Raw genomic sequence first — 14,526 nt, 5'->3', positions numbered from 1 at the left:
CTTTTGAGATATCGGTGATAAAGTTTATCGAATTCGCCGAATCAATGACATAAATATTATTCTCGCGACATTAGGATCGGCCGCAAAAATACACGTCAATTGATTTGAACCTTTTTTTTAGACAGGGTTAATAGCAACTGAAAACAAAACCAGTCTCTCCATCCTTCCACAACAACAGAGGCTAGGCTGTTAGCTAATCCATCATACATACAATGGGTCTATTTTCATTTCTATTCATATTCAGCCTTGGTTTTATCAGTCCCTTTCTACTTATTGCTTTCGTTTTCCAATATGTGTTACGTGACGTATCAACCGAATCAAGCAATGAACAAGATTCATCTATCAAGGCAGGCGAAATAGAAGAAAAACACCAATCGGGGTTGGAAAGTTTTAAAAACGGGTGGCTATTTGTCACCAATGAGTATATAGAAAGCACCGATGAAATCAATCGCAACACTACTTCAATTACTGAATCAGTGGAGAGCCGATCGGCAATTTCGTCATTGTACAAGTTGGTCAATAGGGAACAACAACAGCAGCAGCAGCAGCAGCAACAGAGGCGAAAACAAGATCAATTAACTGAAGAAACGGAGCCAGATGCTAGTGAGACAAAAGACGACACGTCTATATCCGATGCTGCGTCCATTAGTTCACAACATACAAACACGACCCAGCAACTGCTGCTTCATCCTCCGCCTCCAGCTATTTCTACTCAACTGCCACCAGCACAAGTAAGACAGTCGCTAAAGAAGCATCGGTACTTTGGTGTGCTAAAACACGGCAACTTGTTCCTATACAAGGACCAAACTGTTAAAGACGTAAAACATGTCATTGTACTTGGCAACTATTTTGTTAGCATTTGGCCTCGCAATTTACCAGAGCCACTGTTGTTTACCAAGTACACCGCCATTGCATTGATAAATGTTAACAGGCTAACCAACTTGAATCAACAATCCAACAAAGCACCAAGTGGAAGCTTTTTCATCTACTGCGACACCAATAGTGACAAAGAGGATTGGTATTTTGCCTTGATTAGAGGCACGAAACTAGAATCGTCAAACACATCATCGTCAATCCCGCCCAGTTTAAGTCCACAGAAGCATGCACAAACATTACATTTTTCTACCAAGGAAATGGTCAACTTGATCCAAGCATTGTATAGCTCTGAGGGCCATTTACAAACTAAATGGATGAATGCATTAATAGGTAGATGGTTTTTAGCCATCAAGGATACGAAATTTTTCGAAAATTACATATTCACAAAGCTTAGTAAAAAGTTAAACAAGATCAAGAAACCAGGGTTTTTCGATGAATTTCAAATTACAAATATTCAACCGGGCCATTCAGCTCCATTTTTCACTTATCCAAGCTTGAAGGAAATTAACCCCGATGGAACGTTGGTTATTAGCTCTCACGTTTCATATAATGGCGGATTATCAGTAACAATTGCCACCAAACTAGACCTAACATTTGGTACCAAATTCACCACTAGAGAAGTTGATTTAGTGTTGAAGATATCTTTGGTTAATCTTGAAGGGCCAATGTTGATCAAATTGAAACCACCTCCCAGCAATCGATTTTGGTATTGTTATGAAGTTGAACCAACTTTAAATTTCCAAATTGAACCTATATTGAGTTCCAAATCGTTAAACTATTCATTTATTACTAGCACAATTGAAAAGAAGTTTAAAGAGGCAGTGAAGGAAAGTTTGGTTATGCCATACTGGGATGATATTGAATTTTATAAAACTGAGCATGAATTGTATCGAGGAGGTATTTGGAAACACGATGGAGATGAAGATGAGGACTCATTGGGCACAGACGAAGCAATGGCAAACACTGCTGCTGCTGATGATGATGCATCAGAAATGAACACTATTGACGAAACAGCCTCGATTCAATTAACCGAATCTGATTTTAAATCGAATTCAAAAAAATCATTGCGGAGAATGGGATCTACAATCAACGACTTTACGAAAAAGATTAAAAACAAATCAAACTCACCCCTGTTGGACGAGTTTCCTAGCACTGGCGGCACCACTTCCTCTGCAAGTACAAGAACATCAAGTATGTCGCGTAATCCAACTTCAGCAGATGCTAATGGCACCGGTGCTGGTAATGGATTATTAAAGAGAATAGGTAAATGGTATTTCAAAGATGACTATAGAAACAATACCAGTAATCCAAGTGTTGACAAAACGCCAACATTGAAACCATCGCTGCCCAAATCTCCCGTAATTGGCTCACCATCAGCTACCGAATCATACCATCCACCAGAAATGATTTCAAATAGACGAACACGCAAGTCACCAAGTGTGTCTTCATTTAACAAGGACAGATATAGCAGTAACGGAAGTGGGAAAACAACTGGTGCTGCTTCTACTGCTTCGGCTGCGTCTCCAGGTACAACGGCGGCAACTACCGCTTCTACTGATCCTGTGACGGTGCAATCAACACTTACTCAGCCAACATTGTCTTTATCATCACCAAAAGTTCGTTCGCCATCGTTCAATTTTGCTCGAACTGAGTATATCAATGAGCCACCAGCTCTTCCAACAACAGTAGCAGCAGGGGAAGATAGTGGCCTGCTCACGCCGAAAAGACATTATAAATCAACTAGTGGTGTTACAGCAGGTCAATTGGCTTCATCATCTGCTTTTGCCCAAACGTTGAATAATATGCCCAATTCGCCCAGCATGGAACAAATGGCCAGTGGTGGAGGTGGAGGTGGTGTTGGTGCTGGAATATTTGCAAATGAGCATGATGAATCACAGGCAGATTCCGGAATGATGTTTGCAGGAAACAATGCTACAGGTGGTGCTGACCATGATAAGAATGACGATATAAGTATGTTATTATCTGCAGAACCTACTGTTGCTTTATCTCAACCAAGCTCACCCAATAGATCACGAACAGTGAGGAAAAAACCACCGCCAAGTGATGACTCAGATGGTGATACTTCATAGTGGAGTAGTTGGAGAGTTGGATCCATATCTGTCTTTTTCTTTCTTCTTTTTTTTTAGAAATACGATTTAATGATATATATATATATATATATTCTTGTGATGATTGGTGTATGATGATTACTTTTTAGTTTCTTTTGGAAGTTCATGTGTCCTTAGTGCTTGACTGCACTTTAAATCAGAGAATGATTGATATTATATTAGTTTACCAGCATTAATTACATAGTAGTCACGTGCTTCTTGGAATAAATGCTTTCCAAACAAAAATATATTTGCGTCAATTTTTTGATTCCATCGCAGACAAAGTCCCCCGACTATCATAGTATGCAAAATGATATAACTACGCATATGACATCACTAAATGAAACACAACCGCCAACATCAATAGATCCAGCTTTGAAACAACATACATATGTTCTGCCTATTCTTCTACCTGTTATTAGTCCATCATCAAACCCTGAAGTTCTTGTATTCAATCTTGATGATATAAAGCAACTCCGCAACAATTGTCACATTTTAGGCGTTTTAATCGGTACATTACAACAATACCCACAACAGAACATATTTTTATCGGTGCCGTTAAAATTAAACATCTATGAAGTTTTATGGTTGGTTGAATATCAATATGCCATTTTAATTGACCAATTGGCGTATCGTAGTGCTAGGTTAAAATTGCAACAGGAGTCCTTGCAGGGGGGCATAGTAGAGAATGATAATTTGACAAAGAATAATATCTTGGTTACGGATAATTGCGAATCTGATCGTGATTCGAACCTAGCTCAATCGTTTGCAGTACCAATCAAATCATACTTGAATGCATACTTTAGGCACAATAACGACCGAAAAAGTCTAGATCAATTTATCAAGCATTATAAATATTACAAGTTTTTACAAAATCATGGGTTTTATATCAATCCGGGGTTGAAATTCGGGGGTGATTTGGTGATTTATCCGGGGGACCCATTGCGGTACCATTCTTATTCGATGGTCAAGTTTGATGTGGTTGATATGTATGATATTATTGTTGGTGGACGATTGGCTACTAGTGTGAAGAAGAACTTGATCTTGATGGAGTTGAAGGGTGAGGGAAAAAATGAGAATAGTAAAAATGATGGTGATGAAGTTTGTGTTGATGATAAGTTTTTGGAGGCATTGTTTGATGATGATGATGATGATGATGATGAGCCAATGTGTTTTTCTATTGAATGGGCAGGATTTGGATAATGAATAGGTACCAGACATGTAGTGAATCTTGATTTTTAGATATTTAAAAGCTATGCTGTAGAGATTGCCATATGATGCAGATTTTGTGTACACTTCTTTCAACGTTTTTATTTTTTGGCAGAATAAAGTATGTGATTTCCAATCATTTGCAAGATCACAGTGCTAAACGCAACTGCCAAGTAGTACGACACTAATACATTGAATGAATAAAGCGAGTCGATTTCAAATTGCTTCTAAAAACAACTGCTATGGACTGTTTGAATGAGAGACTCGCAAACATAGACTTGACTACAAAGGACGAATCAAACAACAAGCAAGATGAAGGAAGGAGTGTGGAGAAGGAAAATAATGACAACCTTTGCATCACTACCGATAAATGTGGGAATACAGGAAGCTCAATGTCTCAAGAATCAATGGTGACAAGTCGGCCAACTTCAGTTTCAGCTAGTTCCTCAGAAAAGGCACCAGATCAAAAAGACGCAGAACTCACGACAGAACACGAATATACCCAGTTCTTTTTCGATAAAAGTGACTTGGACCCTAATTTTGTAAGTCTAGTGGAACAGTTGACGGACATATTTCCCACTATTTCCAAAACGGACTTGAAAATAAGATTGAAACTCAGCGAAGACGTTGAACAGCTAATGGAGGAATTGTTTATCGAATGTGAGCAGATAGAATTGATAGAGAAAGAAGGTACGGGGGAACAAAGACAAGCCGATGGCCTGCATGCTTCACAAGAGTTGAAAGAATTGAAAGAGCAAGGTTTGAACTGGTATCAAAAGCCTCCAAAACGCGAGCACAAGCCTCGATTGTCAAAATTCATCGTGGAGGCATGTCAGATGCAGGAAATATTCCCACATCTTAAGCCCTCATTGATTGAACAGGTGCTCATTAAGAATAATGGTGACATGGATGCTGCGTCTATTGATTTGCTAGATCCTGATTATGTTGAAACTGAGCCAAGTAACGAAACTCGAGTCAATGCATGGCTGGACAACACTGATTTAATGAATCGACTCAAGTTATTTCTAGATATTGACAATGGTGACTCTCCCACAACAGAGAGATCATGCACGCGTGTGCTTGAAGATGAGGAAATCAAGTTTCATATTCGTAAATGTCTTCAAGATTATAGTGAATCGTTGAAAAGTATTGTTGTCAATTGTCGACCAAGAATACGACAGGAAGTAATAATCAAGAGTGTTGGTGGTCGTGTACAACGTGGTGGATTGCGGAATAAATCAAGAGCAAGGACAGAAACTCGTACAGTTCCCTCGACGTATAAATACAACCCAGATTTCCCTGAAAGTCTGGAACTTCAACAGATGTACCTTGTTAACGAAGAATTGCATACTTTGGACCAGAATGTACTTATCAATGCACTTGAGTTTTTTGAAGGTAATTGTGATAAAGTTTTGCAATTTGCATGCGAGGTGTTGTCGAGTCGATCAGTTGAACAATTGCCTACGATTGAGGTCAGTTTAAACTCAAATTCAAAGAATTCTGCCGCAAAGCAAGCTTCTTTGAGTGGGACCCATACGACCAACAGCAATGATGTCTACGCCAACTTATCGGAAAGTTTTCAAGGATACTCAACAACGAGAAGACGATCGTCTCAACAAGTTCAGAGAATCAATTCAAGCGTGGATGTAAGCAAGTACGTTTCTGCTTCTCGAATTGATTTGCATGGCAAGACTTCACTAGAAGCCCTTGCACTAACGCAAAAAGTGCTTGAGTCGTGGTGGCAAGAAGAGGTTCAACAACGGATTGAGCACGGCAAACTTAGTCAGTATGGCTCAGCGGTCATATTTGTTGACAGCTTGAAAATAGTTACTGGTCGTGGAATTCATTCAGCCAACGGAGTCAGTATTTTAAGACCCTACGTGAAGAATTATTTAGTGAGAAATCAGTATGTGTTTGATGAAGGGGTGGGTAATTTTGAAGTAAAAGGTAAGCGGAAAAAGTAACACGTGGTTAGGGGGATATAACTATAGACAATTGTAAAATAATAAATAATAAACGAGTTTAGAATAGTAGACTGTAATTTACAAACGATACTAGATGTGTCTTTTTTTGTAATCGTTGCAAAAGCGTGTCTATCGTATTTAAGCCGTGGCTAAATACAAAAGAAAAGAGACGTGTCGCGACAACGCCCGGAAATCTGCAAAGCGACCTAAAGTTTTTGGTGTTTTAGGTAGCTGTTCACTAGGAGCGAAAGGCCAATATACATTTATTCATTTGGGATATAATCTCACACAAGATCAATAAAGTTTCAAGTGTCTATTTTAGCAGGGAATTTGTAAACCATACCACATATCATACCATTAATGCCTAGATCTGCTTTTGGAATCTAATTTTTGTCAAAGGGAGAGAGAAAAATAGGGACTGGATACACTCTTTTGTGACTCTCTACATATAAGGCTTACCAATTAAACAATACCAGCTGGTACTTCATCAAACCTCTTCCATTTTGTGGAATGAAGGCTGTTTAGTATTGTTTATATTGTATCGTATTACCCGTCTGGTTTAAGCTGTTGGATACTCTTATTGTACAAAAGACAATTGATGGTCGTGTGTTGCACAACAAAAAAAAGTTTATTTTATTGGAAGCTGTGTATTGGTGTATGGAGGTGGCACGATATGAAACCCTTTTTGTTTTATAGAAACTTATTGTCAAACCTACACATCACTCGCCCATGTAAGATAGGCCCGTCTTAATTTCTGTAACCCCTAGCCCTAAAGATTTGCAATTTCTAATCCCAATGGCATTAGAGAAAGCTAGTTGGATTAGAGTTGTCGTGTAAATATGATTAATTTTCTTTAAAACTGTACTTCTACTGAGTAGTAGTAAAATAGAATGTTTTAAAATAAATTAAAATTAATAAATTAAAATTAATAAATTAAAATAAATTAAAAATTAAAATTAAAATTAAACAGAAAAAAAAATAAAATAGAAAAGTTCAACCGTGAAAAAGATATCTCCAAAACAACAGAACCATAACATATAGATACTTACCAACAACACTGTACGATTTATCATTTAGACATCCAAAGAGATTGGTTTATTGTTATCACTAGAGCATAGTGATATTACACCTTTAGATAGTACATACCATATTCACATTATTCGAGACCAAAAGACAACACAACATTCGTTACAATATTTAAATATAAACAAAGTACCAGGAGTATAAACCCCACTTTTTATTTTTTTAATCCCTAGAAGCAGTATACAGCAATGAGCTCCGACCATCAACTGCTATCTGAGTCTCATATCTTGCCAAGTGAGGAAACAACTGAAACTGGTCTACCACATGCAAGTAATTCAAACAATGACTGGTCGCATGATGTTCATTCGTCTCGATCGGAAGCCGAAACAATATTACAGCAACCAAGCAACGTCTTAAAATCATCCAATAATGGGTCCCAGTTGAGTTTGGGATCGCCTATGCATGATAATTTATCCAAATTCGACGCAGAGGATAATTCAAATGGGGGTGACAATGAGTCAGAGTCAGCAGACCATTCCAGCCATAAACTTACTGATGAATCTGCGATGAAAAAGTTATCTATACGCGATGCAGAAGACCAAGCAATTGGCCAGGACGTTGACAATGAAGAACCTAATAAAGTGGTGCACGGCATGCCTCTTCGAGTACCTGGAACTTTTGACGTCAGTGCTTTAACAGGAGAAAATGAAAAAGAGGAAGAATATAACCAATTGCGAGAAACAATCAATAAAAGTGAAAGTAAAGACTCAATTGGACCTGGAATGTTTGAACAGATGAGCCTGGGGGAGACGAATTCCAACATTGCGCTAAATACTTCGGCAAGTGTTATTGCTGAGGAGGGCGAAATTGATCATAATGCGGTTGAAGTAGGTGACGCCTCAGTAGAAGAAAATTCTCAAGAAGAAAGAGAAATATCACCTGATGACTCTGCATTCCTGACTGCTTCATATTACAAGTCGTCGCAACCGAAGGATGAAGGTCAAGCTACAGAACATGAAGAATCGGAAAAAGTTGCAACTAGTAGTTCGCAAGCTGACGCCGAACTGCTCAATTATAAATCAACTTTAGATCCAGGAAAGCCGGCTCAGTTTACCCAACCCCCACCAATTGACATCAATCAATATCTAAATCAAAGTGATGAGGATGACTCGTCAAGCAACCTAGTCTATTCTCCAAATTTAAAAAATGAATTAGATAGAATACCAACCATTGAAAATGAAAACATTGATGAAATTCCTCCAATGAATCCGAAACGTTTCCAACATCAGTTCAACCAAACTCCATCAATGGAGGCGGAACAACAAGAAGGTCAGAGCAGAAATGTGTCTTCAACATCAACAGTTGTAAGAACTCCCAAGGAAGAACAAACTACCAATGCAAAGGCTTCGAAAAGTAGTCAATCAACAGTCCATAACCAAACAGCAGCAATCACACCTGTTCCACCAAGTACAACCAAATTCCCCTCGTACCTGGCTACATCAACCAATTCCACTTTGGTCAGTTCTTCGAATGGAACTATACCATCGCCTAATCTCTCAATTGGCCTCAATACGGCAAAACAGTCACCAAAAACAGAAAAGAAGAAAAATAAAATGCGCGAAGTATTTTCGTCAATGTTTGGCAAAAGCAAATCTTCAGCGACCCCCGCACCCCCATCACCAGAGCTCAATATGAAGATCAGTACTCCTTTTAACGCGAAGCATGTTGCTCACGTAGGCGTTGATGATGATGGTTCGTACACAGGCTTACCAGTGGAATGGGAAAGGCTATTAGCAGCTAGTGGTATTACAAAGAAGGAGCAAGAGCAGCATCCTCAGGCTATGATGGATATAGTGGCGTTTTATCAAGACACAAATGAAAATCCGGATGATCATGCATTTCAAAAGTTTGGAATCAACAAAAACAAGAGTGACTCGAGTGGCTCGGAAAATTTTGAAAATACACCCCCTGCGACACCAGTTAGTGAATCAAGGAGTCCGCAAAGGGTGTCCACCACGTCACTTGATAAAGTTGTTGAAAGTGATCACGAAACCCCAAGACAAGGAAGAGTCTCGCCAAAACTGAGCAGAGGACAATCACAAACACCTCAACAGGACACACCAAAAGTTCATCAAGAGAACCAATTTATTCCTAGCAGGCCCGCACCCAAACCACCTTCAACTCCAGGATCTACACTGGGTGTGGCCCGAACCCCCTCGTCACAGAAGCAAGGACTAGACTATACGCCAAGACAAATGCGCACATCACCACCAAATCAAACGAAATCGCCAGCTTATTTGGAGAAAAAGACACTTTCACAGAAATCCGTCAAGTCTTTGAGAGCCCAAACTAATGGAGGTATTGATAAGTTTAATAATATTCCGGCACCACTACCACCTCCTTCGCCATCTGTCCCTTCAAATATTCCTAAATCGAAATCACATTCTGCATCTTTATCCAATCGAATCAAGCCAACTGCTACAGGCTCAACCACAGCTCCTGTTGCACCAACCCCACAGTTTGATGATTTGAATGTACCAAGGCAGAGAAAGAACGAATTCACCTCGCATCGCGCACCACCTCCTCCACCAGTACCTATGCATCAAGCAATTCCTCCTCGTAGTGATCCCCATCAAGCACTAGCTAATGCAACTGCTCCAACTGTGTTGAAAGAAGGACATCAGAATAAAGTACTTGAAGCAAAAAAGAGATTGAAAGAGCAAAGGGATAGAGAAATCGAGGAACACAAAAACAAACAGGAAGCCAGAAAGTTGGAGCAGCAAAAGCAAGAGCAATCGAATCAGCCTACGCCTACACAACTGAACATAGATCCAAATGGAGCTGCTCCTGGTCCTGCATTGAAAAAGTCATCTGGGGGCACTGTGCGTGATGCTAAACAAGCTGCTCTTTTAGCGCAGAAGAAGCGTGAAGAGAAGAAGCGCAAGAATTTGCAAATCATTGCCAAACTTCAAAGTATATGCACCCAAGGTGATCCAAAGGAGTTGTACGTCGATTTGATCAAGATAGGACAGGGTGCATCTGGAGGTGTATATATTGCCCACGAAGTTGAAAAGGGAAATCGCACTGTTGCAATCAAACAAATGAACCTTGAGCAGCAGCCAAAGAAGGAGTTGATTATCAATGAGATTTTGGTCATGAAGGGTAGCAAACATCCCAACATTGTCAATTACATCGACTCTTATTTAGTGAAGGGAGATTTATGGGTCATTATGGAGTACATGGAGGGTGGATCCTTGACTGAGATTGTTACTCACAGTGTCATGACTGAAGGACAAATTGGTGCTGTTTGTCGAGAAACATTGAAGGGGTTAAAGTTTTTGCATTCAAAGGGTGTCATTCACCGTGATATCAAGTCGGATAATATATTACTCGATATCAACGGTAATATCAAAATGACCGATTTCGGGTTCTGTGCTCAAATAAATGAGCTTAATTTGAAGCGAACAACGATGGTGGGAACTCCATACTGGATGGCCCCTGAAGTTGTTTCGAGAAAGGAGTATGGTTCAAAAGTGGATATTTGGTCTTTGGGAATAATGGTAATTGAGATGATTGAAGGTGAACCGCCATATTTGAATGAAACACCGCTTCGTGCATTATATCTCATTGCCACCAATGGAACACCATCCTTGAAAGAGCCTGAAGCATTGAGTTACGACATTCGTAGGTTCTTGTCGTGGTGTTTACAGGTTGATTTCAATAAGCGTGCTACTGCAGATGACTTGTTACATGATAAATTTATACTAGAAAGTGATGATGTTGAGAGTTTGAGTCCATTGGTGAAAATTGCCAGAATGAAAAAGGCTACTGAGCAGGATGAGTGAGATCTCCCTCAGTTAAGGATGCCTATAGGCACTACGTTGCATTACGATGCTTTAATATTCTAAGTAGTCAAATTCGTACGTTTGTATTATGTATTTTTATTTTTATTCAATTCAAAAAGCTTAATAGAATTGGTTTTGCAGTGTGCTCTTGATTCGCTTACGTAATCCATTATTTTTCAAAATTTTCAGACATGGAAATGAAAAAAACAAAAAAGACTAAAAAAAAAAACAAAAAAAAATCTTGCAATTTTACAGACAAGTGACTCAACCGATCACCAAACAGTGAAGAAAAGATGTCTGAAATAGCCGACAAAGTCGAAAAGTTATCCGTAAAGGATAACAAAGGACCAAGTAAAAAGAAGGACAAGAAACAAGCACAACAGTCAAGCTCCCCATTGTACTTGGAACCCCAACCGGCGTTCCTCGATGAGAGAATTAAATTGTTTGACGAATTAAAGGCCAAATATGATGCAGAGATTACTGCTAAGGAAAGGAAGCCAATTAAGATCACTCTAAAGGATGGAAGTGTCAAAGAAGGTACTTCCTATGAGACTTCTCCAATGGACATTGCCAACTCTATTGGAAAATCCTTTGCTGAAAGACAAGTCATTTCAAAAGTCAATGGAAAACTTTGGGATATGCCACGTCCTTTGGAAGGAGATGTCACTTTGGAGTTTTTGGATTTTGAGCATCCAGAGGGTAAAGCAGTCTTTTGGCATTCGTCGGCACATATTTTGGGAGAATCTTGTGAATGCCATTATGGGTGTCATTTGTCTCATGGTCCCCCTACTGATGATGGATTCTTTTATGACATGTCAATTAATGATGGAACTACTTTTGTCAATCAAGCTGACTTTGGCAGTTTAGAAACTATTGCCACGAAAGCCATCAAGGAGAAGCAAAAATTCGAGAGATTGGAAATGACCAAGGAAGACTTGTTGAAAATGTTTAAATACAACAAGTACAAAGTCCAATTCATTCTGGATAAAATCCCTGATGGAACATCGACAACCGTTTATAGGTGTGGTCCATTAATTGATTTGTGTGTGGGTCCACATATTCCACATTCAGGAAGAATCAAGGCATTCAAGGTTTTGAAAAACTCAAGTTCATACTTCCTTGGTGATGCCAAAAACGATTCATTGCAAAGAGTCTATGGTATTTCTTTCCCCGATAAGAAGTTAATGACTGAACACTTGCAATTCTTGAAAGAAGCTGCTGAAAGAGACCACAGAAAGATTGGTCGTGAGCAGGAGTTGTTCTTTTTCAGCGATATGTCCCCTGGTTCAGCAATGTGGTTGCCACATGGTACTAGGATCTACAATACCTTGGTGGAAACTTTGAGAACTGAATATAGAAAGAGAGGCTATGAAGAAGTGATTACTCCAAATATGTACGCTACCAAATTGTGGGAGACTTCTGGCCATTGGCAGAATTATAAAGAAAATATGTTTTCATTTGAAGTTGAAAAGGAAACTTTTGGATTGAAACCGATGAACTGTCCCGGACATTGTCTTCTCTTCAAGTCGAGAGAACGTTCATACCGTGAGTTACCATGGCGTGTTGCTGATTTTGGTGTGATTCACAGAAATGAGTTTTCCGGTGCATTATCAGGATTGACGAGAGTCCGTCGTTTCCAACAAGATGATGCCCATATTTTCTGTACTCCTGATCAAATTGGTACTGAAATTGCCGGTGTTTTTGACTTGTTGAAGAAGATGTATGGTATCTTTGGCTTTGAATTTAAGATGGAGTTGTCAACCAGGCCAGAGAAATACGTTGGTGATATCGAAACCTGGAATGCGGCAGAAAAGAAGTTGGAAGGTGCCTTGGACGAATTTTTGGGTAAAGGCAAATGGGAGTTGAACCCTGGTGATGGTGCTTTCTATGGTCCTAAGATTGATATTATGATCAGTGATGCATTAAAGAGATGGTTCCAATGTGCAACCATTCAACTTGATTTCCAATTGCCTTCCAGATTCGAATTAGAGTACAGATCGGAGAGTAACAGTGCTACTGACCGTCCTGTTATGATCCACAGAGCCATTTTGGGATCGGTGGAAAGAATGACTGCCATTTTGACTGAACACTACAAAGGTAAATGGCCATTCTGGTTGTCGCCAAGACAAATACTTATCGTTCCAGTCAGTCCAAAGTACTATGATTATGCTGAGAAATTGAAGAAGTTGTTTAACGATGAATACTTTTTCTACTGTGATGTTGATGTAAGTGGTAACACATTACCTAAGAAGGTTAGATCAGGTCAATTGATGCAATACAATTTCATCTTCATTGTTGGTGCTGAAGAAGAAGAGAATTACGGAGTCAATATTAGAAATAGAGATATTGCCGAAGAGCAAGGTAAGAACCCAATGGTTGGTGTTGATTCAGTCATCCAACTGTTGGTAAAACTTAGAGAGGAAAAGAGATCTGACAATAAATTATAAGCAGATAGATTATGAGTGAAAGAAGCGTATAGTTACTTTAAATGTATCTTGATCAGTGATTTATTATCTGTATGTACTGCTTTGGTGGTTTTTCGATGAAGCGCCTTTTCATTCCTAAATTTTAGGGAGAGCATAAGTGAACCCCATACAGATATAGCTAGTCAAGGTTCACATTTTGCAATCAAATCGCTATAGAAAAGACTAGAACTTATTTCTAATTTTAAGCGTTGGCGCATTGTACTTCCGAGCAATTAAAGAGTCTCTTACGTAATCCCACAGGTCCAGATTCTTAGAAGGTTCGAAAAGTCACTCTAACTACAAAAAACTACAAATAGACCCTTATTTCTTCTTTTAATTGATAGATTTCTACATTCACCTACACACCTACCTCCACAATCCGATTGCACAGAAATGTCTACTTCAAATCCTTTACAAAACATCCTCACTCCTGATCAATTTCAAAAATGTATCAACTTTTATGAAGCTGATCAAAAAATAGACCATAACGATAGAGTAGCAATTGCTTCTCGATTGCAAGGTATTTCAATCAAGTCTAATATTGTTGGTTACACAACTGGTATGTTGGGCTTCTTTGGTCCAACTATTTACATTAGACTCATCAAGAAGCCACTCATTACGCCAACTCCATTCTTTTTGATTCAATATCCATTCATGTCGTTATGTATTGGTTTTGGTACTTTAATAGCTGGTAACTACTACACGGGAAAGTACTTTTTCAACAAAACCAAGGAGACCCCATCTTCATTTCCAAATCCTAATGTGGCCAATGTGTGGAAGAATATGGAGTACCAGAACATTGCTGCCTACACATTGTACTATCTCAGAACAAGTTTCAATCCAATGTTCATTATTAGAGACCCCAGGACTTGTACTGATGAAGCTTCAATCGATGCTAAACAAAATGGACATTTTACTGATAGTATTGGTTTAGGTCATACTGATTCCACCGGTAAGAAACACACATTGAGTGCATGGGACAGGTTAAAGTTGCACCACGGTGTTGATATCACCAAGTAATTTGTCGTTCGATTGT

At 39.1% G+C, this 14,526-nt stretch overlaps 6 protein-coding genes across 6 annotated transcripts; all 6 read left to right on the top strand. All coding sequences in view use genetic code 12, as the record gives it.

The window, feature by feature from the left end:
* Nucleotides 1–212: 212 nt before the first annotated feature.
* CANMA_000115 (uncharacterized protein) lies at nt 213–2,966 on the top strand (the record flags this gene model as incomplete). The annotated part of the gene is made up of 1 exon (XM_051813087.1): nt 213–2,966. The coding sequence occupies one exon, from the start codon at nt 213–215 to the stop codon at nt 2,964–2,966; it is 2,754 nt and encodes a 917-aa protein (XP_051674253.1).
* A 321-nt stretch (nt 2,967–3,287) lies between these two features.
* On the top strand, nt 3,288–4,187 carry CANMA_000114 (tRNA splicing endonuclease subunit; the record flags this gene model as incomplete). The annotated part of the gene is made up of 1 exon (XM_051813076.1): nt 3,288–4,187. One exon carries the CDS (start codon nt 3,288–3,290, stop codon nt 4,185–4,187), a length of 900 nt encoding a protein of 299 aa, XP_051674252.1.
* Nucleotides 4,188–4,435: 248 nt separating this feature from the next.
* On the top strand, nt 4,436–6,157 carry CANMA_000113 (uncharacterized protein; the record flags this gene model as incomplete). The annotated part of the gene is made up of 1 exon (XM_051813065.1): nt 4,436–6,157. One exon carries the CDS (start codon nt 4,436–4,438, stop codon nt 6,155–6,157), a length of 1,722 nt encoding a protein of 573 aa, XP_051674251.1.
* Nucleotides 6,158–7,428: 1,271 nt separating this feature from the next.
* On the top strand, nt 7,429–11,025 carry CST20 (mitogen-activated protein kinase kinase kinase kinase; the record flags this gene model as incomplete). Its single annotated transcript, XM_051813054.1, has 1 exon — nt 7,429–11,025. The coding sequence occupies one exon, from the start codon at nt 7,429–7,431 to the stop codon at nt 11,023–11,025; it is 3,597 nt and encodes a 1,198-aa protein (XP_051674250.1).
* A 293-nt stretch (nt 11,026–11,318) lies between these two features.
* THS1 (threonine--tRNA ligase) lies at nt 11,319–13,472 on the top strand (the record flags this gene model as incomplete). Its single annotated transcript, XM_051813044.1, has 1 exon — nt 11,319–13,472. The coding sequence occupies one exon, from the start codon at nt 11,319–11,321 to the stop codon at nt 13,470–13,472; it is 2,154 nt and encodes a 717-aa protein (XP_051674249.1).
* Nucleotides 13,473–13,883: 411 nt separating this feature from the next.
* CANMA_000110 (uncharacterized protein) lies at nt 13,884–14,510 on the top strand (the record flags this gene model as incomplete). The annotated part of the gene is made up of 1 exon (XM_051813033.1): nt 13,884–14,510. One exon carries the CDS (start codon nt 13,884–13,886, stop codon nt 14,508–14,510), a length of 627 nt encoding a protein of 208 aa, XP_051674248.1.
* Between the last annotated feature and the right edge of the window lie 16 nt (nt 14,511–14,526).

This window comes from Candida margitis (assembly GCF_024628925.1).
Source record: "Candida margitis strain CBS 14175 chromosome Unknown scaffold53, whole genome shotgun sequence".
Classification (NCBI taxonomy): Eukaryota; Fungi; Ascomycota; class Pichiomycetes; order Serinales; family Debaryomycetaceae; genus Lodderomyces; species Lodderomyces margitis.
This window is presented reverse-complemented; position numbering and strand designations above follow the sequence as displayed.